The 26,340-nt window shown below is 51.8% G+C and overlaps 1 protein-coding gene across 1 annotated transcript in view; it reads left to right on the top strand.

The window, feature by feature from the left end:
- The first annotated feature begins 883 nt into the window (after window positions 1-883).
- PCYT1A (phosphate cytidylyltransferase 1A, choline) overlaps window positions 884-26,340 on the top strand; it is a 46,159-nt gene continuing 20,702 nt past the window's right edge. The window contains exons 1-3 of the mRNA XM_060242843.1: window positions 884-972; window positions 17,289-17,441; window positions 23,034-23,133. Coding sequence (XP_060098826.1) covers window positions 17,325-17,441; window positions 23,034-23,133 — 217 coding nt within the window. The 5' untranslated portion in view covers window positions 884-972; window positions 17,289-17,324. The remainder of the gene's footprint in view (window positions 973-17,288; window positions 17,442-23,033; window positions 23,134-26,340) is intronic.

Below are 26,340 nucleotides of genomic sequence, written 5' to 3'. Positions count from 1 at the left end.
GAATTGGACTTGGCAACCCTACTCCTAGCTCCACTTCCAGTGTCTCCTGGCTCCACCCCCAAAGTCTCCTGACTCCACCCCAAAGTCCCCAGATAGTTCTTGAATTGGACTTGGCAACCCCTACTCCTAACTCCACCCCCAGTGTCTCCTGGCTCCACCCCAAAGTCCCCAGATAGTTCTTGAATTGGATTGGCAACCCTACTCCTAGCTCCACCCCCAGTGTCTCCTGGCTCCACCTTCAAAGTCTTCCTGGCTCCGCCCCAAAGTCCCCAGATAGTTCTTGAATTGGACCTGGCAACCCTACTAGCTCCACCCCCAGTGTCTCCTGGCTCCACCCTCAAAATCTCCTGGCTCCACCCCCAAAGTCCCCAGATAGTTCTTGAATTGGACTTGGCAACCCTACTCCTAGTTCCACCCCCAGTGTCTCCTGGCTCCACCCCCAAAGTCCCCAGATAGTTCTTGAATTGGACTTGGCAACCCTACTCTTAACTCCACCCCCAGTGTCTCCTGGCTCCACCCCCAAAGTCCCCAGATAGTTCTTGAATTGGACCTGGCAACCCTACTAGCTCCACCCCCAGTGTCTCCTGGCTCCACCCCCAAAGTCCCCAGATAGTTCTTGAATTGAACCTGGCAACCCTACTAGCTCCACCCCCACTGTCTCCTGGCTCCACCCCCAAAGTCTCCTGGCTCCACCCCCAAAGTCTCCTGGCTCCACCCCCAGTTCTTGAATTGGACTTGGCAACCCTAAGGCAATCCCTTCTGACAACCCCACGGCGGAATGGGAAGGGAATTCAAGTTCCCCCCCGGAACTTTAGTGTCGGGCGGCGGTTGAGCACAGGGACGCGTAAAGGTGCCGGACCAGAGTTGCCGGGTCCGAGGCGGGGGATTCCGGGCGGGAGCACTTCCTGTTCAGCCCAGCCTTGTTGGCGGTGCGCGAGGGCGTCCCAGAGGCCGGAGACTGCGCAGCCCCAGGTAGGCAGAAACCCGGCAGCGGACGGGGTGGGGAGGCCGGGCCAGGCTCTGGCCGTGGGAAGGGAGGGCAGGGAGCAAAAGCTGGGCGGGGGGAGCAGACGCTTCTTCCCCCCAGACAGAAAGCTTTGAAGGGTCCCCCCCCGCCCCTGCAGCAGCAGCTTCCCCCCTCCCGGGATTTCCCAGCCCGCCCTGCTCCTTGACCCCCTTCCCGCCCGCGATCCTCTGATGGAGTTGGGGGGTTATGGGGGGGGGGGGAGGAACCTCCCCAGGTAGGTTTGCTAGCTTCCACACAGGCCCTCTCAGCCCCACCCACCTCACAGGTGTCTGTTGTGGGGGAGAAAGATAAAGGAGATTGTGAGCCGCTCTGAGACTCTGATTCAGAAAGGAGGGTGGGGTATAAATCTATGGTCTTCTTCTTCTCTTTCTCCTCCTCCTCTTTGATGTAGTGGTTAAGTGAGAGGACTCTTATCTGGGAGAACCGGGTTTGGTTCCCCCTCTTCCACTTGCAGTTGCTGGAATGGCCTTGGGTCAGCCATAGCTCTGGCAGAGGTTGTCCTTGAAAGGGCAGCTGCTGGGAGAGCGCACAGGGTGTCTGTTGTGGGGGGAGAAGATATGGGAGATACTGAGCCGCTCTGAGACTCTGATTCAGAGAGGAGGGTGGGGTATAAATCTATGGTCTTCTTCTCTTTCTCCTCCTCCTCTTTGGTGTAGTGGTGAAGTGTGTGGACTCTTATCTGGGAGAACCGGGTTTGGTTCCCCCTCTTCCACTTGCAGCTGCTGGAATGGCCTTGCGTCACCCAGATCTCTGGCAGAGGTTGTCCTTGAAAGGGCAGCTGCTGGGAGAGCCCTCTCACCCCACCCACCTCACAGGGTGTCTGTTGTGGGGGGAGAAGATATGGGAGATAGTGAGCCACTCTGATTCAGAGAGAAGGGCGGGGTATAAATCTGCCCCCACCTCACAGGGTGTCTGTTGTGGGGGGAGAAGATATAGAAGATTGTGAGCCGCTCTGAGACTCTGATTCAGAGAGAAGGGCGGGGTATAAATCTGCCCCCACCTCACAGGGTGTCTGTTGTGGGGGGAGAAGATATAGAAGATTGTGAGCCACTCTGATTCAGAGAGAAGGGCAGGGTATAAATCTGCAGTTGTCTTCTATTCTTGGTGCTTGAGGGGGGGGCACAATGGGAGATTGTGAAGCTACTCTGAGACTCTGATTCAGAGAGATGGACGGGGTTTAAATCCACGGTCTTAGGAGCTCAAGAAATCACTGGAGTTGTAGTACCTGGCATTTTTGAGCTATTTTTTTTTGTAGCATCTCTCAGCCGTTTTCAGTGGTTGCGTGACGGACTGGATCCTCTTTGATCACGAAAAAGATAACGTTTGGGATTGTGGGATTTAAAAGCAATGTGGAACTGGGGCTGAAATAAGGAGGGGAATTAGCCGAGACTGAGTGTAAAAACTGGCTGGATTCAACCCAGATCCTAATAATTTTTACATCAGCATGTTTTATTGTACAGCATAAAAAGCAATGTCGTGTGCGTGTGTAAAAAAATTCAAGCATTGTGGTGGCGGTTAAAGTCATTCTTTAACCAGCTGTTTTCTATACTAGCTCCTACAGTCCATTAAATGGAGCTTTTTAACATCATTATGAGAAATGGAGGAGCTAGGAGTTGGTTTTTAAACCCTGCTTTTCTCTTCATTGCTTCCCTCCTTCCGAGGTCGGTCAAATGAGTCCCCAGTTTGCTGGGGGGAAAGCGTAGATGACTGGGGAAGGCAAGGGCAAACCACCCCATAAAAAGTCTGCCGTGAAAACGTTGTGAAAGCGACGTCGCCCCAGAGTCGGAAACGACTGGTGCTTGCACAGGGGACCTTTCCTTCCTTTCTCTACCTTAAGGAGTCTCAAAGCAGCCTGCAATCACCTTCCCTTTCTCTCCCCACAACAGGCACCTTGTGAGGTAGGTGGAGCTGAGAGAACTGGAAATAGCCCAAGGTCACCCTGCAGGAGTGAAGGAGGAGTGGGGAATCAAACCGGTTCTCCATATTAGAGTCTGCCATTCTTAATCACTACACCACACTAGTTAGAGGTTAGCTTTTGTGGTGGTGATGAATACCAGAGTTATTCGTATGTTTGTTTGTACAGTGCAGGGTTTTTGTCATACCGCAACTCACAAGAAACCATTAAGATGTCAGGATTAGGGTTTGTTGAAGCAGTAATTAGAAAATGTGGCCATTAGAACACAGAACCCAGAAGGTCTGTGAAATGAGCCAGGCTGTTACATTTTGAAGCTGACTCTTAGCATGGTAGAAATTTTGTCGAGGCCTGAATTGTGGCATACCGTTTCATGGGCTAGCCTAGCGGCTTCGCCATCCAGTCTGGAAAGTGATCGGTGTTCGTACTTAACTACAGAGCGAGAATTTTGGGGTCAAAAACGCCGAGCACAACAGGAGAGCACAATAGTTGTGAGAGATCTGTGCAGAGCCTACGACGCCACATCTAACTATAAACAGAGCAGCGGCAGCCCTTGAGAGCCAGTTTGGTGTAGTGGTTAAGTGCCCGGACTCTTATCTGGGAGAACCGGGTTTGATTCCCCACTCCTCCACTTGCATCTGCTGGAATGGCTTTGGGTCAGCCACAGCTCTGGCAGAGGTTGTCCTTGAAAGGGCAGCTGCTGTGAGAGCCCTCTCCAGCCCCACCCACCTCACAGGGTGTCTGTTGTGGGGGGAGAAGATATAGGGGGATTGTGAGCCGCTCTGAGTCTCTGATCCAGGGAGAAGGGTGGGGTATAAATCTGCCCCCACCTCACAGGGTGTCTGTTGTGGGGGGAGAAGATAGAGGAGATTGTGAGCCGCTCTGAGTCTCTGATTCAGGGAGAAGGGTGGGGTATAAATCTGCCCACACCTCACAGAGTGTCTGTTGTGGGGGGGGGGAAGATAGAGGAGATTGTGAGCCGCTCTGAGTCTCTGATTCAGGGAGAAGGGCGGGGTATAAATCTGCCCCCACCTCACAGGGTGTCTGTTGTGGGGGGAGAAGATAGAGGAGATTGTGAGCCGCTCTGAGTCTCTGATTCAGGGAGAAGGGCGGGCTATAAATCTGCCCCCACCTCACAGGGTGTCTGTTGTGGGGGGAGAAGACATAGGAGATTGTGAGCCGCTCTGAGTCTCTGATTCAGGGAGAAGGGCGAGGTATAAATCTGCCCCCACCTCACAAGGTGTCTGTTGTGGGGGGAGAAGATAGAGGAGATTGTGAGCCGCTCTGAGTCTCTGATTCAGGGAAAAGGGTGGGGTATAAATCTGCCCCCACCTCACAGGGTGTCTGTTGTGGGGGGAGAAGATATAGGAGATTGTGAGCTGCTCTGAGTCTCTGATTCAGGGAGAAGGGCGAGGTATAAATCTGCCCCCACCTCACAAGGTGTCTGTTGTGGGGGGAGAAGATAGAGGAGATTGTGAGCCGCTCTGAGTCTCTGATTCAGGGAAAAGGGTGGGGTATAAATCTGCCCCCACCTCACAGGGTGTCTGTTGTGGGGGGAGAAGATAGAGGAGATTGTGAGCCGCTCTGAGTCTCTGATTCAGAGAGAAGGGCGGGGTATAAATCTGCAATTCTTCTTCTAGAAAGTCTGGCAGCCCAAGCAAGGCTAGCTTCTGATGCTCCCCTCCTGCACTGTAACATCACTGAATCACATGGGGGGGGGGGTGCCCGATTCGGTGCCCCCAGAAGGCCAGCAGCCTAGGCAACTGCCGAGTTTGCTTAGTGGTAGGGCCGGCCGCGGAGCAGAGCCGTACTAAGCAAAGGAATGCTTGACTCCAGCATTGGAAACTCGTCCCCCTTGCATTCCAAAGAAACGTTGACCTTTCTCTTATCTCAGTGAATAGCTCTTCCTCCGCTTTTTTTAGGATCGGGGTGCCCTCACGCTGTTCTCTTTTCCATGCTTGGATTTCTGATCTGGTCCGTCCGTGTTGTTTGGTTTTTCCTTGCCTTTTGATGGGTTTAAGGCCGAGAATGTGAGCCCACGCCCTAGCACAGTTTGATAGCGGTGCTTCGTAGGCATGAAGGTCTCTCCACCGACGGCCAGCTGCAAAGGCCCTCTTTTCTTCCCTTTGATCCTTTGAACTGGTTGAACTGGAAAGGGGCGAGGTATGGACAGAGGGGAGCTGGGCCGGGGAGGAGCCTAATGCTGGGATTTCTCTCTTTCCCCCCCCCCTCCCCCACTGCCTGAGTAGTTTCAGGAAAGCGCGCGGCCGCAAGACAGAACGGAACCTCCAACCCCAAAGTCCCAACCGGTAAACTCAAATTAGAGGATGGTGTGGAGCTGTTTTCGGTGGCCCCAGAAGGTAGGACCAGAACCAATGCGTTAAAATGAAACCGCAAGAGTTTCTAGCTCAACATGAGGAAGAACTTCCTGACTGTGAGAGCGGTTCCTCAGTGGAACAGGCTTCCTCGGGAGGTGGTGGGCTCTCTTTCCTTGGAGGTTTTTCAACAGAGGCTAGATGGCCATCTGACAGCAATGAAGAACTTCGGGGGAGCTGTTTGTGAGTTTCCTGCAGTGCAGGGGGTTGGGCTAGATGACCCTAGATAAGCCTTCTTGGCCTTAAACTGATCGAAAGAGAGCCAGTTTGGTGTAGTGGTTAAATGCGCAAACTATTATGTGGGAGAACCGGGTTTGATTCTCCACTCCTCCTCCACTTACAGCTGCTGGAATGGCCTTGGGTTAGCCATAGCTCTCACAGAAGTTGTCCTTGAAAGGGCAGCTTCTTTCAGAGCTCTCTCAGCCCCACCCACCTCACAGGGTGTCTGTTGTGGGGGGGGGGAGAAGAGAAAGGAGATTGTAAACCGCTCTGAGTCTCTGATTCAGGGAGAAGGGCGGGGTATAAATCTGCAGTCTGCAGTTTGGTGTAGTGGTTAAGTGTGCGGACTCTTATCTGGGAGAACCGGGTTTGATTCCCCACTCCTCCACTTGCACCTGCTAGCATGGCCTTGGGTCAGCCATAGCCCTGGCAGAGGTTGTCCTTGAAAGGGCAGCTGCTGTGAGAGCCCTCTCCAGCCCCACCCACCTCACAGGGTGTCTGTTGTGGGGGAGGAAGGTAAAGGAGATTGTGAGCCGCTCTGAGACTCTTCGGAGTGGAGGGCGGGATATAAATCCAATATCATCTTCTTCTTCTTCTTCTTCTTCTTCTTCTTCTTCTTCTTCTTCTTCTTCTTCTTCTTCTTCTTCTTCGATTCTATGAAATTGTGATCCAATCGCGCTTCTCTTTTTCCAGGTAGATGTTCTCTGTTCTGGCTGAAGAGCGATGGAATTCCACTCGAGGATGCAAGTCTGACTTGTGTCTTCAAGTGAAATCCCATTCCTCTTCGGCCAGAACAGAGAACATCTACCTGGAAAAAGAGACACGTGATTGGACCACAACTTTGGAACTTTACTATTTGAACTTTACCAGTTGGACTTCGGGGTCAGATGTTCCGCTCTGTGTTGCGGTCGTGCCGTGAATTGTAATGTTTATATCTTCTGTATGAACCTTAAACAGTGCAAGAATTCATCTCTTCTAAGTATCTGTAGCATTGCTCTGTCTATATATATAAGTTAGCCAGTTTGGTGCAGTGGTTAAGTGCGTGGGAGAACCGGATGTGATTCCCCACTCCTCCACTTCCAGCTGTTGGAATGGCCTTGGGTCAGACGTAGCTCTCATAGGAGTTGTCCTTGAAAGGGCAGCTTCTGGGAGAGCTCTCTCAGCCTCACCCACCTCACAGAACGTCTGTCTTCTGGGAGCCAGTTTGGTGCAGTGGTTAACTGCGTGGACTCTTATCTGGGAGAACCGGGTTTGATTCCCCACTCCTCCACTTCCAGCTGCTGGAATGGCCTTGGGTCAGCTGTAGCTCTCATAGGAGTTGTCCTTGAAAGGGCAGCTTCTGGGAGAGCTCTCAGCCTCACCCACCTCACAGAGTGTCTGCTGTTGGGGGGGGGGGCGGAAAGGAGATTGTGATCGCTCTGAGCTTCAGAGCATAGGGTGGGATATAAATCCAATATCATCATCTTCTTCTTTGTTCTTTACCACCACCTGGAGATTGACAGCCTTAGAATTCTCTCTACACCTCTGAACTAAATGTCACCTTCCCACAAGTTATATGCATGCAACTAAAATATACGCCGTTTGACTGCATTTGTGGCTTCAGCGCTGTGCATAGATAAGGCTCAGGCAGTACATATAGCCTGGACTGGATCAGTTCTGAGGATGTGAGGCGTGCAACGGTCAGAAAAGGTGACTTTCACTATCAGCCAGAGCCAGTTTCCTGTTTGTTTGGTTGCTGCTAGTATTGACGTAAAGGACACTTCCTGATGTGTCTGAAAGCGAATTTGGCTGGTTTTTCCTACAGATTTCATGCCTTCTGGTTAATAGCTTCAGTGAGCACCCAGGTTAGTCTGCGGTAGAACAGACTGGAGTCCAGTAACCACCTTATAGACCAGAGCTGGCCAAACTTGCTTAACCTAAGAGCCTCATAGAGTAAGCATCAGATTTTTGAGAGCCACAAGACATGAATGTCAGACGTTTGAGAGAAGGGAGGGAAAGGAAAGGTCCCCTGTGCAAGCACCAGTCGTTTCCGACTCTGGGGTGACGTCGTTTTCACGGCAGACTTTTTACGGGCTGGTTTGCCCTTGCCTTCCCCAGTCATCTACGCTTTCCCCCCACCAAACTGGGGACTCATTTGACCGACATGTTGTAAAAAATGCTTGTAAAAGGTTCAGGAGTACAATGCATATTGTTATCAGCTTGACTGGAGCCGAAGGGAAATGTTTAGGGGCAGAGAATTAGCATCTGTAGTGAGATAAGAATCTATGTCCCTATTCAGCCCTGGGGTGGGGTGTCTCTTGTTCTGAACTTTTGAATGAACACAAGTTCAGCCATCTCATGTTGCAATCTCCCCTTGAAGCTCTTTTGTTTGAGGAGTGCTCAATCGACAAGCACCTGGTTTTAAGGCTCTGGCCCACTGCTGCAGCTCTTCTCAGTACTAACAAGTCCTTAACCGCCTCTTCCATTACTCCTCTTATAAACCAAGAAGAATTTTTAAGAGCCCAAGATTTACAGACACTTTTCTCGCAGGTCGCAATCTTGGATTGGTCTTTCTCTGCTTCTCCACCTAGCCAGCCCGATCCAGGCTTTCCCAGAGTTACTGCAGTGTCTTAAATCTCCCCACACCAACCACCTTTCTGCACATCACTCCTAATCCATTCATGCCTGCTATTTGGCGTCTGACATCACTCCACTTTCCCAGGATATAAGAATGGATGGACTCCCGTTCGAGCTGTTTCTGAAGAAGTAGCCGGCTCCAGGTCGACTCGGCCTTCGGTCCTTCCGAGGTCGGTCAAAGGAGTCCCCAGCTTGCTGGGGGGAAAGCGTAGATGACTGGGGAAGGCAAGGGCAAACCACTCCGTAAAAAAAAGTTTGCAGTAAAAAACGCCGTGAAAGCAACGTCACCCCAGAGTCGGAAACGACTGGTGCTTGCAAAGAGGATTACCTTTTTTACAAAGCCCCCACAGCCCTGCCGGCTACCTGAAACCAGCTTCCGCTGGGATCGAACTCAGGTCATGAGCAGAGGGCTCCGACTGCAGTACTGCAGCTTTACCACTCTGCGCCACGGGGCTCTTCCTGTATCGCATTAACGGTAAAAGGTAGTCCCCTGTGCAAGCACCAGTCGTTTTCGTCTCTGGGGTGACGTTGCTTTCGCAACGTTTTCACGGCAGACTTTTTACGGGGTGGTTTGCCCTTGCCTTCCCCAGTCCTCTCCACTTTCCCCCCAGCAAGCTGGGTCTTCATTTGACCGACCTCGGAAGGATGGAAGGCTGAGTCAACCTGGAGCCGGCTACCTGACCCCAGCTTCTGCCGGGATCGAACTCCGGTGGGGCTTGTGGGGGCTTCGAGAGACACACCATACGTGTGAAAGAGCCACATGTGGCTCCCAAACCACAGTTTGGCCACGCCTTGAGGAAGGACAGCTTGGGGGAGAGGGGGGGTGAAATGAAGGGCAAATGTCTAACGGTGGTCAGCATTCACCCCTTTCAGTCACTTGGGTCCCCTTGTCTTCCTCCCCCACACACACCTTGGGGAAATAACAGCTTCATCGTGTGTCGGGATCGCCCAGAAGCAAGCAGCTGGTAGAATCTGCAGCTTAGGTGCGGCTCCGCTTCAGAGACGTGTGAGTCAGCAAAGGAGCGACTGCAGAATTGGCCCCCGTCCCGTGCCGCGTGACGTTGGCACGGAGCTGGCCGGCCGGCTTGGAAACAGCTGCCCTTTCCTCAGCAGCAGGACATGGAGTGCCACGAGACGCTCACGTTTCCAAGGTTCTGCACGTCGGCGGGCCGAGCCGTTGGCCGCTTGGATCAGGGCCACCTCTGCCCCGATCCTTCCCCTCTTGGGGCTGCGCTAGGGTGGCCAGGTCCGGTTCGAGAGATAGCTGGGGACTTTGGGGGTGGAGCCAGCATGGTGCAAAGTGGGAAAGCAGCAGCACTGTGATCTGAACTCTCTGCTCACGACTCAAGTTCGATCCTGGTGAAAGCTGGATTCAGGTAGCCGGCTCGAGGTTGACTCAGCCTTCCATCCTTCCGAGGTCGGTCAAAGGAGTCCCCCGGCTTGCTGGGGGAGAAGTGTAAAAGACTGGGGAAGGCAACGGCAATCCACCCCGTGAAAAGTCTGCCGTGAAAAACGTCGTGAAAGCGACGTCACCCCAAAGTCGGAAACGACTGGTGTTTGCACAGGGGACCTTCCCTTTCCTTTATTTCTTTAGCGGCCCCGTGGCGCAGAGTGGAAAAGCAGCAGTACTGCAGTACTGTGATCTGCTTTCTGCTCACGACGAGTTCGATCCCGGCGAAAGCTGGATTCAGGTAGCCGGCTCGAGGTTGACTCAGCCTTCCGTCCTTCCGAGGTTGGTCCAAGGAGTCCCCAGCTTGCTGGGGGGGGGAAGTGTAAAAGACTGGGAAGGGGAGGGCAAACCACCCCGTCAAAAGTCTGCCGTGAAAATGTTGTGAAAGCAACGTCACCCCAGAGTCAGAAACGATTGGTGCTCGCACAGGGGACCTTGCCTTTCCTTAGGGGTGGAGCCAGGAGACATTGGGGATGGAGCCAGGAGCAAGGGAGTGACAAGCATGACTGAACTCCAAAGGGAGTTCTGGCCATCACATTTAAAGAGACCGCGCACCTTTTCAATGCCTTTCCCTCCACTGGAAATAATGAAGGAGAGGGGCACCTTCTTTTGGGGCTCATAGGATTGGACCCCCTGGTCCACTCTTTTTGAAACTTTGAGGGTATTTTGGGAAGAGGCACTTGGGGGAGGGGGGCTAGAGCCAGGAGACTTTGGGGGTGGAGCCAAGAGACTTTGGGGGTGGAGCCAAGAGACATTGAGGTGGAGCCAGGAGACTTTGGGGGTGGAGCCAAGAGACTTGGGGTGGAGCCAAGAGACATTGAGGTGGAGCCAGGAGACTTTGGGGGTGGAGCCAGGAGACTTTGGGGGTGGAGCCAAGAGACATTGAGGTGGAACCAGGAGACTTTGGGGTGGAGCCAAGAGACATTGAAGGTGGAGCCAGGAGACTTTGGGGGTGGAGCCAAGAGACTTTGGGGGTGGAGCCAAGAGACATTGAGGTGGAGCCAGGAGACTTTGGGGGTAGAGCCAAGAGACATTGAGGTGGAGCCAGGAGACTTTGGGGTGGAGCCAGGAGACTTTGAGGGTGGAGCCAGGAGACTTTGGGGGTGGAGCCAAGAGACATTGAGGTGGAGCCAGGAGACTTTGGGGGTAGAGCCAAGAGACATTGAGGTGGAGCCAGGAGACTTTGGGGTGGAGCCAAGAGACATTGAGGTGGAACCAGGAGATTTTGGGGGTGGAGCCAAGAGACATTGGAGGTGGAGCCAGGAGCAAGGGTGTAAGAAAATTGAACTCCAAAGGGAGTTCTGGCCATCACGTTTAAAGAGACCACACACCTTTTTAAATACCTTCCCTCCACTGGAAATAATGAAGGATAGGGGCACCTTCTTTTGGGGCTCAAAGAATTGGACCCCCTGGTACACTCTTTTTGAAACTTGGAGGGGATTTTGAGGAGAGGCACTTGGGGGAGGGGGGCTCGAGCCAGGAGACTTTGGGGGTGGAGCCAGGAGCAAGGGAGTGACAAGTACAATTGAACTCCAAAGGGAGTTCTGACCATCACATTTAAAGGGACCGCGTACCTTTTAAATGCCTTCTCTCCATTGGAAATAATTATGGATAGGGGCACTTTCTTTAGAGGCTCATAAAATTGAACCCCCTGATCCAATCTTCTTGAAGGCTGGACGGTGTTTTGAGGAACAGCTCCGGATGCTATGTTGAGAATTTGGGGTCTCTGCCTAAAAAAACAGCTGCCCCCCCCCTCAGAGCCCCAGATACCCAGAGCCCCAGTTGACTTAGCAGTAGTCTGTGCGAAAAGGATCTAGGGGTCTTAGTGGATCATACGTTGAACATGAGTCAGCAGTGTGATGCGGTGGCTAAAAAGGCAAATGCAATTTTGGGCTGTATCAACAGAAGTAGAGTGCCCAGATCACGTGATGTGATGGTATCGCTTTGCTCTGCTCTGGTAAGACCTCACCTGGAGTATTGTGTTCAGTTTTGGGCACCACATTTCAAGAAGGATATAGACAAGCTGGAAGGGGTCCAGAGGAGGGCGACAAAGAAGGTGAGGGGTCTGGAGACCAAGTCCTATGAGGAAAGGCTGAAGGAGCTGGGCCTGTTTAGCCTGGAGAGGAGGCGGCTGAGAGGTGATAGGATCACCATCTTCAAGTCCTTGAAGGGCTGTCCTATAGAGGATGGTGTGGAATTGTTTTCCCTGACCCCAGAACGCAGGACCAGAACCAAGGGGTTGAAATTAAATCTAAAGAGTTTCTGGCTCAACATTAGGAAGAACTTCCTGACCGTTAGAGCAGTTCCTCAGTGGAACAGGCTTCCTCCTTGGGAGGTGGTGGGCTCTCCTTCCTTGGAGGTTTTTCAACAGAGGCTAGATGGCCATCTGACAGCAATGAAGATCCTGTGAATTTAGGGGGAGGTGTTTGTGAGTTTCCTGCATTGTACAGGGGGTTGGACTCGATGACCCTGGAGATCCCTTCGAATTCTAAGATTCTTTGACTGTTAAGAGCGGTTCCTCAGTGGAACAGGCTTCCTCGGGAGGTGGTGGGTGGGCTCTCCTTCGTTCGAGGTTTTTCAACAGAGGCTAGATGGCCCTCTGACAGCAATGAAGAGCCTGTGAATTTAGGGGGAGGTGTTTGTGAGTTTCCTGCACTGTGCAGGGGGTTGGACTAGATGACCCTGGAGGTCCCTTCCAACTCTATGATTCTACCCATGGATCAATTTTCCATTATACCCTATGGGAACCTTGTCTCCCTGGGGAATAATGGAGTTTCCAGCAGACATTTCCTTGCCCCCCTCCCCGCTTTCTGATGACCCTGAAGCGGGGGGAGGGCCCCCAAACTGGTGGATCCGCTGTCCCCACCTGGGGATTGGCAACTCTAGACTGTGCCTTTTAGGAGTACTCTCCCCCTCCCCTCGTCTATCAGTAGCATGGTTTCCCTCCCCCAAACTCTCAGCTTCTCTTAGGTGAACTAGATTCTCCCCTCCGCACCTTTTTCGGATCAAAGGAGAGATTGCTTCCTCATTCCATTCTGGGTCAAAGAACTCAATCCAGCGCAGCGGCATACTTTCGTTTTCCCCCCAAAACTCCCCCTCCCTCTTCCTGTCAGCAAATCGGAATCTCTCTGTCAAAATGCCCGTCTCCGTCTTGAGCAATAAAAGAGAAACCCGCCTGGATTCCAGAACGGTGTTTCAAAGCATGAAACCTTGAGAACCGAAAGGAAGGCATGCCACTTCGAATCCGAAAAATTGGCTTCCCTTCCCCTCTCTTCTCAGACACGAGGAGCTTTATGCCTTTTTAAATTTGTGGCGCTGGAGTGCAGGAGTAGCAATTTATCGCCTTGCACCCTGTAACACAGAAGAGCCCCGTGACACAGTGGTAAAGCTGCAGTACTGCAGTCCTAAGCTCTGCTCACGACCCGATCCCAGCGGAAGCTGGGTTCAGGTAGCCGACTCAAGGTTAACTCAGCCTTCCATCCTTCCGAGGTCGGTCAAATGAGTCCCCAGCTTGGTGGGGGGGAAGTGTAGATGACTGGGGAAGGCAATGGCAAACCACCCCGTAAAAAGTCTGCCGTGAAAAGGTTGCGAAAGCAACGTCACCCCAGAGTCGGAAACAACTGGTGCTTGCACAGGGGACCTTTCCTTTCCTTGTGTGGAGAAACGCCATTTTAGTCAGTGGTGGTGCTTCATTTGGCAGGGGTCAGTAAATCCCTCAGCAGGCTTTGTAGCCTTCCCCTCACTCCCCCCCTCCCTTCCAGAGCCAAACCAACAACGCTAGGGGGAAAATCTCCTAGAGAGGCAGGAAGTGCTTTTGTTCTTGGCATGTGTGTTAGCAGGAAGAGAAGGGCAGTTGGAAGCCAGCGCTCGAGCGAGCATGTGGTGAGCAATGGAGGCTCCTGCCTGGGAGGCCCCAGGCAGTCAGACCAAGTAAGTCATTCTCATAGGCAGGGCAAGTGTAGACCAGGGACAATACGATGCGTTTAAAAACCACCTTTATTTTGTTATGCTGTTTGCTGTGCTGTGCTGGGCTGTGCTAACTTTTTAAAGGCAACTGTTTTTGTTTTGTTTTTCTTTCCCTATCTTTTTCTCTTTTAAATAAATGTTTTTTCTGTTTTAAATACTGGCAGTCAATCTCTGTACCACCTAGATCCCCAGACCGCTTTAGACCACGCTGTGTTAAGAAGGGGGGCCCGGGGAAGGAGGAAGGCATGCAGTTGGATAAGGTGCCAATCCTCCAGGGGTGCCCCAAAGAAGTGCTGAGGTCTCTGTGAAACCCAAGTGCAGGGTGGCAGAGGACCTTGAGGCCGGGCCTCATAGCTGGAGAGGGGGATTGGGAGTCCTGTTCCTCTCAATCTGAACCCCGGGACTGAGCAGGTGGTGGCAGCGAGCCCAAGGGGCAGGAGGAGAAATAGCTCCCTCCAGGAGTTGGCGACTCAATAGGGAGCTGACGGGACCGGGTCTGAAGGCAGAATCGGGCCGGTTCCGTCACACCTTGCCATTGCCTTCCCCAGTCATCTACACTACATTGCCTTCCCCAGCCATCTACAAGCTGGGTATTCATTTGACCGACCTCGGAAGGATGGAAGGCTGAGTCAACCTGAGCCGGCTAGCTGAACTCAGCTTCTGCTGGGATCGAACTCGGCGGTCTACCTTTACCTTTTTTCAAAAAAACTTGTTACACATGGGTGTCGATCTCATTGGTTAGGAGGGCCGGATCTGACACAAATGAGACCTTGTTAGGCCGGGCCACGGGCGACATAAAATGGAATGCCAGGTAGCAGAGATACAAAGCACACAGACAAACATAATTAAAGTTTAAAAAAAAAACACCCTTAAAATAAAAACACGCTTAAAACATTAGCACTTGTTGGTCTTAATGGTGCTTTTTTTGTATCCCTAACATGAAGATCTAGGGAACTGAGGAAAGGAAGCTGCGAGTCTTTCCTTCTTTCCCCAGGGGACGAGGAGGGGGGAGACTTGTGTTCAGTTTTGGGCACCGCGCAGTTTAAGAAGGATCTAGACAAGCTGGAACAGGACCAGAGGAAGGTGACAAAAGATGGTGAGGGGTCTGGAGACCAAGTCCTATGAGGAAAGGTTGAAGGAGCTGGGGATGTTTAGACTGGAGAGGAGGCGGCTGAGAGGTGATAGGATCACCATCTTCAAGTCCTTGAAGGGCTGTCCTATAGAGGATGGGGTGGAATTTATCTCTGTAGCCCCAGGAGGTAGGGCCAGAACCAACGGGTTGAAATTAAATCAAAAGAGTTTCTGGCTCAACATTAGGAAGAACTTCCTGACCGTTAGAGCGGTTCCTCAGTGGAACTGGCTTCCTTGGGAGGTGGTGGGCTCTCCTTCCTTGGAGGTTTTTCAACAGAGGCTAGATGGCCACCTGACAGCAACGAAGATCCTGTGCATTTAGGGGGAGGTATTTGTGGGTTTTCGGCATTGTGCAGGTGGTTGGACTAGATGACCCTGGAGTTCCCTTCCAACTCTATGATTCTGAGGGGTGACATAAGGGGTGAGGGGTCTGGAGACCAAGTCCTATGAGGAAAGGCAGAAGGAGCTGGGGATGTTTAGCCTGGAGAGGAGGCGGCTGAGAGGTGATAGGATCACCATCTTCAAATCCTTGAAGGGCTGTCCTATAGAGGATGGTGTGGAATTGTTTTCTGTGGCCCCAGAAAGTAGGACCAGAACCAGTGGGTTGAAATTAAATCAGAAGAGTTTCCAGCTCAACATTAGGAAGAACTTCCTGACCATTAGAGCAGTTCCTCAGTGGAACAGGCTTCCTCGGGAGGTGGTGGGCTCTCCTTCCTTGGAGGTTTTGAAACAGAGGCTAGATGGCCACCTGACAGCAATGAAGATCCTGTGAATTTAGGGGGAGGTGTTTGTGAGTTTCCTGCATTGTGCAGGGGTTGGACTAGATGACCTTGGAGGTCCCTTCCAACTCTATGATTCCTGACTGTTAGAGCAGTTCCTCAGTGGAACAGGCTTCCTTTTTGGGAGGTGGTGGGCTCTCCTTCCTTGGAGGTTTTTAAACAGAGGCTAGATGGCCATCTGACAGCAATGAAGATCCTGTGAATTTAGGGGGAGGTATTTGTGAGTTTTCTGCATTGTGCAGGGGGTTGGACTAGATGACCCTGGAGGTCCCTTCCAACTCTAGGATTCTATTAGGAAGAACTTCCTGACCATTAGAGCGATTCCTCATTGGAACAGGCTTCCTCAGGAGGTGGTTGGCTCTCCTTCCTTGGAGGTTTTTCAACAGAGGCTAGATGGCCATCTGACAGCAATGAAGATCCTGTGAATTTAGGGGGAGGTGTTTGTGAGTTTCCTGCATTGTGCAGGGGGTTGGACTCGATGACCCTGGAGGTCCCTTCCAACTCTTTGATTCCTGACCATGAGAGCGGTTCCTCAGTGGAACAGGCTTCCTCCTTGGGAGGTGGTGGGCTCTCCTTCCTTGGAGGTTTTTCTACCGAGGCTAGATGGCCATCTGATAGCGATGAAGATCCTGTGAATTTAGGGGGAGGTGTTTGTGACTTTCCTGCATTGCGCAGGGGGTTGGACTCGATGACCCTGGAGGTCCCTTCCAACTCTTTGATTCCTGACTGTGAGAGCGGTTCCTCAGTGGAACAGGCTTCCTCCTTGGGAGGTGGTGGGCTCTCCTTCCTTGGAGGTTTTTCAACAGAGGCTAGAGGGCCACCTGACAGCAATGAAGATCCTGCGAATTAGGCAGATCATGAGAAGGGGGGCAGGAAGGGCTGCATCAGTTCTCATGGCCCTTTCTTTATATACCCAGGGGAATGCTGGTTGCCACTTTGGGGTCCAAGAGCAATTTTCCTCCAGGCCAGTTTGTCCGGGGATTCTGGAGGGTTGTTTTTGTCATCTTCAGGGAGTGGAGCAGGGGTCACTGGGGTGTTCGTGGAGGGGAGGGGGGGAAGGTATTTGTGCCTTTCCTTCATTGTGCAGGGGGTTGGACTAGATGACCTCAGAGGTCCCCTCCCACTCTATTGATTCCGAGCGGAGGGAGTCACCAGCGTACGTACCCGTTTGTAAGTCCCTCTGCCATGCACTGCAGTGTAGTGGTTAGAGTGTCAGGCTAGGACCCAGGAGAACCGGATTCGAATCCTCAGTCTGCCGTGGGCGCTCGCCGGGTGATCCTAGTCGAGCCATGCGCCCTCTCGGCCTAGCCTACCTTGCAGGGGCGTTGAGAGGATAAGATGCCGGGAAGGAGGACAGTGTGAGCCAGTTCATTTGGAGAGAAAGGCGAGGTGCCAGCGAAGCAAATGCATCTGGACGCTTATGTTCCTTTTCAATCGGCACTGCGGAGACGGCGGCTTGGAAACCGTCACACCTCATTCGCCACGGGGCGGGCGTTCCGGCGGTTTGGCCCGCTGCCCGAACCGAGCGCTAAAATAAGCCCCACCGTCTGTCGCAAACTCCTGTCCGGATTCCAACATTCCGGCTGGGTCACTGGGGACTTTCCCTGCCGCCAGCTGGCTTCATCGCCCGCTTCCCTCCGCAGCAGACGAGCCCACTCGTGAGGGCGGCTCTTCCCAGCAGTTCCTGCCCTGGGCTCGGTGGCTTACAGGGTGACGGCTCGTCCCCGTCCGCACCCGGTCCTCCTCCGCACGGAGCCCTTTCCTGCGCAGCTCCTCATCCCCAGGCGATCACACAACACCTTTGTCTCGGCAGGTCTTCCCAGCCGAGCTGCCAGACGCGATTCGCGGGATGGAGCCCCAGGGCTCGGCCAGGCTGAACTCCAGGAAGAGGAGGAAAGAGGGGGTCGGACCCAACGGGGCCACTGAAGCCGATGGCATCCCGACCAAGATGCCCCGGAACTGTTTGGTAAGTTGGGTTTGGGGGAAGTGTGGGGGGGGGGGGGAGCCACTGATCTGGTGGAACTTTTCTGAGCAGCTGGGCTTGATTAGCTGGGCTTGATTAGGGGGTTAGATAAAAATATGGAGCAGAGGTCCATCAGTGGCTATTAGCCACAGTGTGTGTGTATATATATAAAAAAATTTTGGCCACTGTGTGAAAGAGAGTGTTGGACTGGATGGGCCATTGGCCTGATCCAACATGGCTTCTCTTATGTTCTTATGTGACACAGAGTGTTGGACTGGGGGGGCTACTGGCCTTATCCAACATGGCTCCTCTTATGTTCTTATGTGACACAGAGTGTTGGACTGGATGGGCCACTGGCCTGATTCAACATGGCTTGTCTTATGTTCATCTGTGACACAGAGTGTTGGACTGGAGGGGCCATTGGCCTGATCCAACATGGCTTCTCTTCTGTTCTTAGGTGACACAGAGTGCTGGACTGGAGGGGCCATTGACCTGATCCAACATGGTTTCTCTTCTGTTCTTATGTGACACAGAATGTTGGACTGGAGGGGCCATTGGCCTGATCCAACATGGCTTCTCTTCTGTTCTTATGTGACACAGAATGTTGGACTGGATGGGCCACTGTCCTAATCCAACATGGCTTCTCTTATGTGACACAGAGTGCTGGACTGGAGGGGCCATTGGCCTGATCCAGCATGGCTTCTCTTCTGTCCTTATGTGACACAGAGTGTTGGACTGGAGGGGCCACTGGCCTGATCCAACATGGCTTCTCTTATGTTCTTATGTGACACAGAGTGTTGGACTGGATGGGCCATTGGCCTGATCCAACAGGGCTTTTCTTATGTTCATCTGTGACACAGAGTGTTGGACTGGATGGGCTACTGGCCTGATCCAACATGGCTTCTCTTATGTTCTTATGTGACACAGAGTGTTGGACTGGAGGGGCTACTGGCCTGATCCAACATGGCTTCTCTTCTATTCTTATGTGACACAGAGTGTTGGACTGGATGGGCCACTGGCCTGATCCAACGTGGCTTCTCTTATGTGACACAGAGTGCTGGACTGGATGAACCATTGTCCTGATCCAACTTGGCTTGTCTCGTGGTGTTCTTATGACTTCCAAAACACTTTTGGCAAGGCTCAGTCAAGGGATATGAGGTTGGGTCCTCTGACCTTCATGGCCCAGCCTTTCCCAATCTAGGAAGTGAAGCAGGGTCAGCCATGGCTGGAACTTGGGTGGGAGACCGCCCAGGAAGATGGGTTGCTACGCAGAGGCAGGCAATGGCCAACCACCTCAGAATCTCTCTTGCCTTGAGGATCCTACAGGATCGCCGTAAGTTGGCTGCAGTTTGATGAAACACAGTCACTACATCGTGGCCTGGCTGGCCCAGGCAGGACTGATCTCATCTGATCTCAGAAGCTAAGCAGGGACAGCTCTGGTGAGTCCTTGGATGGGAGACCACCAGGGAAGTCCAGGGTTGCTACGCAGAGGTAGGCGATGGCCAACCACCTCTGTTGGTCTCCTGCCTTGACCTGGATGGCCCAGGCTAGACTGATCTCATCTGATCTCAGAAGCTAAGCAGAGTCAGCCCTGGTTGGTCCTTGGATGGGAGACTGCCAAGGAAGTCCAGGGTTGCTTCGCAGAGGCAGGCAACGGCAAACCACCTCTGAACGTCTCCTGCCTTGACCTGGATGGCCCAGGCTAGACTGATCTCATCTGATCTCAGAAGCTAAGCAGACTCAGCCCTGGTTGGTCCTTGGATGGGAGACACACCAGGAAGTCCAGGGTTGCTACGCAGAGGTAGGCAATGGCCAACCACCTCTGTTGACCTTGATGGCCCAGGCTAGACTGATCTCACCTGATCTCAGAAGCTAACAGGGTCAGCCCTGGTTGATACTTGGATGGGAGACACACCAAGGAAGTCCAGGGTTGCTACGCAGAGGCAGGCAATGGCAAACCACCTCTGAACGTCGCTTGACTTGAAAATCCATGGGTGTCAGACATGCGGCCCGGGGGCCAAATCAGACCCTTGAGCAACTGGCTGTCATCTGCTTCCTTCTCCCTCTCTCTTGCTTCCTTCTGCATCACAGCTTGCTTTGCCAGGCTTGCTCAATCGCACAGGAGCTACAGAGCAAAACCTCTGTTTTCTCCATTGGCTGAGGCTCCTCCCTTGGGGAGGAAGAGCTTGCTTTGCCAGTCTGTCTCAATTGCGCAGCATAGCTCCTGAGCCGAGCCTCTCTTCCTTCTATAGGCTGAGGCTCCTCCCCCTCCTGGTCCCCTGGGGGAGGAAGGAAAGAGCCCGAGCTTCCTTTGCCCAGTTCCCTGGATCCCGTGGGAGAAATACAAATAAAGCACCTTTAGGACCAGGGAGTTTTAAGCTTGTTTTATTTTAAGTTTTTTTAAAAAAACAAAACCGATATCTTTAATTGCATTTGTCTGTGTCCTGTATAAAGTTTATCTTTCTGCTACCTAATCTTAAATAGGTTCACAAATGGCCCGACCTAACCCAACATGGCCCGTTCCAACAAGGTCTCATTTGTGTCATATTCGGCCCTCATAACGAATGAGTTCGACACCCCTTCCTTATGGGGGTGCCTTAAGTTCCCTGTGACTTGTTGGCACTTTCTACCGCCACCTCTTATGGCTTAAAAATGAATTAAATGGCAGGAAGCAGAGAGCAGGAACAAAAAGGACAGCTTATAGCCCCCCGTTTAGCCACTGTGTGAAAGAGGATGCTAGACTGGATGGAGCGCTGGTCTGATCCATAAGAACATAAGAGAAGCCATGTTGGATCAGGCCAGTGGCCCATCCAGTCCAACACTCTGTGTCACATAAGAACATAAGAGAAGCCATGTTGGATCAGGCCAGTGGCCCCTCCAGTCCAACACTCTGAGTCACATAAGAACACAAGAGAAGCCATGTTGGATCAGGCCAATGGCCCATCCAGTCCAACACTCTGGGTCACATGAGAACATAAGAGAAGCCCTGTTGGATCAGGCCAATAGCCCATCCAGTCCAACACTCTGGGTCACATAAGAACATAAGAGAAGCCATGTTGGATCAGGCCAGTGGCCCCTCCAGTCCATCACTCCGTGTCACACAGCGGCCAAAATACACACACACACACACACACACACACACTGTGGCTAATAGCTACTGATGGACCTCTGCTCCATATTTTTATCCAATCCCCTCTTGAAGCTGGCTATGATTGTAGCCGCCACCACCTCCTGTGGCACATGTTAATCACCCTTTAGGTGAAGAAGGACTTCCTTCTATCCTTTCTAACCCGACTGCTCAGCAATTTCACTGAAGGCCGACGAGTTTTTGTATTGTGGGAAAGGGAGAAAAGGACTTTTTTCTCTACTTTCTCCATCCCATGCATAATCTTGTCAACCTCTATCATGTCACCCCGCAGGCGACGTTTCTCCAGTGGGCCTTTTTGGACGTTCTTCTGCAATAAGCCTCCTGAGGCCATGTGGAACTTAGACCCAGATTTCCTAATCAGAGAAACTGGGTCACTTTTTTTTCTTTTTCCTTTTTGAAGCTGCGAGTCTGGCCACCAGATATCTAGCCCACGGGGGTTCACCAGTATCTCACATGAATAAAGCCACGTCATGGTCTGATCCCAGGAGCCGCTGCAAATAAAACGTTTGGCTTCTTTCCTCCTACAAGTAAAGCCTGTGGCCTCTTTCCCCTAAAGCGGGGTAAAACGGAAAGGTCCCCTGTGCAAGCACCAGTCGTTTCCGACTCTGGGGCGACGTTGCTTTCACAATGTTTTCACGACCGACTTTTTACGGGGCCGTTTGCCATTGTCTTCCCCAGTCATCTACACTTCCCCCCCAGCAAGCTGGGTCCTCATTTTACCGACCTCGGAAGGATGGAAGGCTGAGTCAACCTCGAGCCGGCTACCTGAAAACCCAGCTTCCGCCGGGGATCAAACTCAGGTCGTGAGCAGAGTTTAGGACTGCAGTACTGCAGCTTTAACACTCTGCACCACGGGGCTCTTCGCAGAGTGGGGGGGGAGAGGATTTGCGGGGGCAAACTTGTTAACGCAAGAACCGCATGGAATAAATGTCAGGAGGAAGGCAGGAAGGAAGGAAGCAAAATAGGTGGGGATGAGGGAGGGAGAGGTGGAAAGAAAGCAACTTTAACTTTCAATGCATTCCGCAAGCTATTGGCTAGTTTGGCTTGGAGAAGTGATTTAAAGAGACAGATGCCTTCTCCGCGCTGGCCGACGGGGCAGTGGGGGCTTTGGGAGCCCCTTGATATATGTGAAAGAACCACTTGTGGCTCCCGAGCCACATTTTTGTCCACCCCTGCCCTAGAGTGCCAGTATCATGCAGGGGTTACAGTGTCAGACTCTACCCATAGAAGCCTGCTGGGTGACCTTGGGCCAGTCGTACGCCCTCTCAGCCTGACATTATAGTGTTGTACTGTACAAAATGGTTTTACAAGCTTGCTTGGGCAGGTGATTAGGGCTACTGTTACGTAGAGCTTATTGTTAGTAGGATCCTGTTTATGTAATTTCTTCACTGCTTAATGGGGGACGGGGGGACGTCCAGCCCGAGGGCTGTTTCCAGCCTTCGAGATCACTTGGTCTGGCCCTTGGGGATTGCTGCCCCTTTCCTTCCCCCCATTTCTTTATTTCCATTTATTTCCCTTCTTCCCATTTCTTTATTTTCCTTTATTACCCCTTCCCTCCATTTCATTTCCCTTTCTTCCCCCCATTTCTTTATTTCTGTTTATTTCTCTTCTTCTCATTTCTTTATTTCCATTTATTTCCCTTCTTCCCATTTCTTTATTTTCCTTTATTACCCCTTCCCTCCATATCATTTCCCTTTCTTTCCCACATTTCTTTCTTTCCCTTCTTCCCATTTATTTTCCTTTATTAACCCTTCCCCCTATTCCTTTCTTGCCCTCTGTTCCCCTTTCTCCCTTCCTTCCTCCCTCTCTCTTAGCTTTTTCTACAAAAACAAGCCCTGGACCTAGGTGTTTGCCTAGGGCAGTGGGCCGGTGGTGTGGGGGGGTGTGTGCATGTGTGCCAAATTACACTCTCCCCACATGCCTTCAAATAGAAAAACAATTATTTGCATTAAAACAATGCATTAATTAACAATGATTTGCATTAATTTTGCCAGCCTGAATCGTTCTCCCTCAGCAGAGCACTGTTTTTTAAGTTGATAATTTTGTATGGCCCGCGAATGATGTTATAAATATCCAAATGGCCCTTGGCAGAAAAAAGGTTCCCCACCCCTGGCTTAATGTGTCGTGTGAATACCTCTGCTCTGCTTGGGTTCTTTCTGGTGGTTCTGTAGTCCTAACAGGCTGGTTATTGAATGTCCTATTATTTTTGCGATTGTACTGGCTTGCCCTTTGAGTCCTTGCGAGAAATGGCACATCGACTGGGGGGGTCTGGCTAACCGAAACGTGTTTCAGCCCAATGATTGATTCAGAATATTTCACCTCACTCCAGAGAATCTGGCTGGGCAGCTTTACCATCATTTTCTAGGTCTGGGCAAATTATTTTTGTCCCTGCCGATGCGTCTCCTCTTGGGTTGGACTGACCTCCCCCCCACACACCTCTTTTTTAGGGTCTCCGGGAGCCAGCTCCATTTTCTGATGAGCTCGAAGTGGATTACAGCAAGCCGTACGTCCGGGTCACGTATGAGGAGGCCTTGAGAGGGACCCCACGTGAGTAGTTCGAGACCCCGCTGGCGAGAGCCACAATTTCCGGCTCTCTTTCCACCACCAGGACTGTAATCAATTCCTCCATGGCCGTTTTTACTTCTTCAGTCTCTTCTGAAGCCGGCAAGGGTAGTCCCCTGTGCAAGCACCAGGGCGTTACCGACTCAAGGGGCGACGTCGCATCACAATGTTTTCACGGCACACTTTTTACGGGGTGGTTTGCCATTGCCTTCCCCAGTCCTCTACACTTTCCCCCCAGCAAGCTGGGTACTCATTTGACTGACCTCGGAAGGAGGGAAGGCTGAGTCAACCTCGAGCCGGCTACCTGAAAACCCAGCTTCCGCCACCCTGGATATAAAGCTAAGTTGATTAGAATATAAACCCAATTGATAATTCAAATCGGAACTTACAGCCAATACTCCCTCAAAGCTGTGGAGTCTTGTGAGCAAAAATTCGACTTTGACAGCTAGCGGCATTCAAGCTGTGAGCTCCTGCAGAAATTATAGGAGCCCTGTGGTGCAGCGGCAAAGCTGCAGTACTGCAGTCCTAAGCTCTGCTCGCGACCTGAGTTCGATCCTGGCGGAAGCTGGGTTCAGGTAGCCGGCTTAAGGTTGCCTCAGCCATCCATCCTTCCGAGGTCAGTCAAAGGAGTACCCAGCTTGTTGCGGGGGAAACGTAGATGACTGGGGAAGGCAACGGCAAGGAAAGGAAAGGTCCCCCATGCAAGCACCAGTCGTTTCCGACTCTGGGGTGCCGTTGCTTTCATGACGTTTTCACGGCAGACTTTTTTACGGGGTGGTTTGCCACTGCCTTCCCCAGTCATCTCCGCTTTCCCCCCAGCAAGCTGGGTCCTCATTTTACCGACCTCAGAAGGATGGAGGGCTGAGTCAACCTTGGACCGTAAAAAATTCTGCCGTGAAAACGTGATGTGACGCCACCCCAGAGTCGGAAATGACTGGCGCTAGCACAGGGGACTGCCTTTACCTTTTTTACTGCATAAATTAGTTGGCTCTGGGGCCCTTTTTCGTGAGCTAAAACACAAATGTGTGTGCCGGAGGCTAAAAACCCGTGCGCTAGCTCACGCTAACTCAGCTTGCAGGGAACACTGACCCCCTACCCATCTCTTTTTTATGAGTAAAACAATTGTATTGGCAACATATGGTGATAAATCTATATCTTACATCATTAAAAATTTCTCTTATCTACCCCATATATTACGTTCCACCCACCCCTCCCCCCGTTACTTGACCCCTGCCAGTGTTATTTATTTTAAAAAAAAATTAAAGGTACCCTTAACTATTAAAACAAAAAATTATATTCTTCTTCTTTTTAAAACTTAATCACCGTCAAAAATTGTCCAGTGTCCTTTTATTTTCCACTCTTTTTCTACATATCTTCTAAACTTTTTCCACTCCGTCTTAAAAACTTCCAAATCATAGTCTCTTAATATTCTTGTTAATTTGTCCATTTCACTCCATGTCATCACTTTTACAATCCAATCCCATTTCTCTGGTATTTTTTCTTGCTTCCGCAACTGCGCATACAATGTCCTAGCAGCTGAGAGCAAGTACCAGATTAAAGTTCTATCTTCTTTTGGAAATGTTTCCATTTGTAATCCCAATAAGAAAGTCTCTGCAGCTTTCGCTACTTCATATCCCAATATCCTAGAAATTTCTTGTTGAATCATTTGCCAGTACTGTTGAATCATTTGCCAATACCCATCTCGATCGGGCTCCCCCATTTTGCCCAGAGCAGTAGAGGAGGAGCACAGACATTTCCTCCTCCTTTTCTGCCACATAGACACGCTCTCTTTAATCCCCAGTCAGGGTTCAGAAATGCAAGGGAGGATTTTCTAGGGATTCCTCGGGCTGACTCAGCTTCAGCCTGGTTTCACCCAGCCCAACTTGCCCAATGCATATGCAAAATCCCCTTAATACCTCATCTGTTAATAGCCGGAGAGTCACCAGAGGGGAAGTTGAGCGTCATTTCTGAATGGGGCAAGGGACTGCAGTTGTTAGGCACCGTTCGCTGCTACTCCAGAGAAGCACCAGCCCAGATTTCCAGCGGTCAACAGTAAGGCGAAGCCGGGTGGCTCAGATCACCTGAAATGTGCAAGCAAGGGCGATCTGGAGGCTTTTATAAGGACCAGGGAATGGTCTTCGCCTGGGGTGCCTCATCTCTCTCTGTACTTCCCACATTGGATCAGAGGCAGAATATGAAGCCTCAACGGGGCTTTTTTTTCATAGCAGGAACTCCTTTGCATATTAGGCCACACACCCCTGATGAAGCTGATCCTCCAAGAAGAAGAAAAAGAATTGCAGGTTTATACCCCGGCCTTTTCCCTGAATCAGAGACTCAGAGCGGCTCACAATCTCCTCTATCTTCTCCCCCCACAACAGACACCCTGTGAGGTGGGGGCAGATTTATACCCCGCCCTTCTCCCTGAATCAGAGACTCAGAGCGGCTCACAATCTCCTCTATCTTCTCCCCCCACAACAGACACCCTGTGAGGTGGGGGCAGATTTATACCCCGCCCTTCTCCCTGAATCAGAGACTCAGAGCGGCTCACAATCTCCTCTATCTTCCCCCCCCACAACAGACACCCTGTGAGGTGGGGGCAGATTTATACCCTGCCCTTCTCTCTGAATCAGAGACTCAGAGCGGCTCACAATCTCCTCTATCTTCTCCCCCCACAACAGACACCCTGTGAGGTGGGGGCAGATTTATACCCCGCCCTTCTCCCTGAATCAGAGACTCAGAGCGGCTCACAATCTCCTCTGTCTTCTCCCCCCACAACAGACACCCTGTGAGGTGGGGGCAGATTTATACCCTGCCCTTCTCCCTGAATCAGAGACTCAGAGCGGCTCACAATCTCCTATATCTTCTCCCCCCACAACAGACACCCTGTGAGGTGGGGGCAGATTTATACCCCGCCCTTCTCCCTGAATCAGAGACTCAGAGCGGCTCACAATCTCCTCTATCTTCTCCCCCCACAACAGACACCCTGTGAGGTGGGGGCAGATTTATACCCCGCCCTTCTCCCTGAATCAGAGACTCAGAGCGGCTCACAATCTCCTCTATCTTCCCCCCCCACAACAGACACCCTGTGAGGTGGGGGCAGATTTATACCCTGCCCTTCTCTCTGAATCAGAGACTCAGAGCGGCTCACAATCTCCTCTATCTTCTCCCCCCACAACAGACACCCTGTGAGGT

Source organism: Heteronotia binoei, chromosome 6, assembly GCF_032191835.1.
Source record: "Heteronotia binoei isolate CCM8104 ecotype False Entrance Well chromosome 6, APGP_CSIRO_Hbin_v1, whole genome shotgun sequence".
In the NCBI taxonomy this organism is placed as follows: Eukaryota; Metazoa; Chordata; class Lepidosauria; order Squamata; family Gekkonidae; genus Heteronotia; species Heteronotia binoei.
The sequence above is the reverse complement of the archived record's forward strand: the minus strand, read 5'-3'. Positions and strand labels throughout refer to the sequence as shown.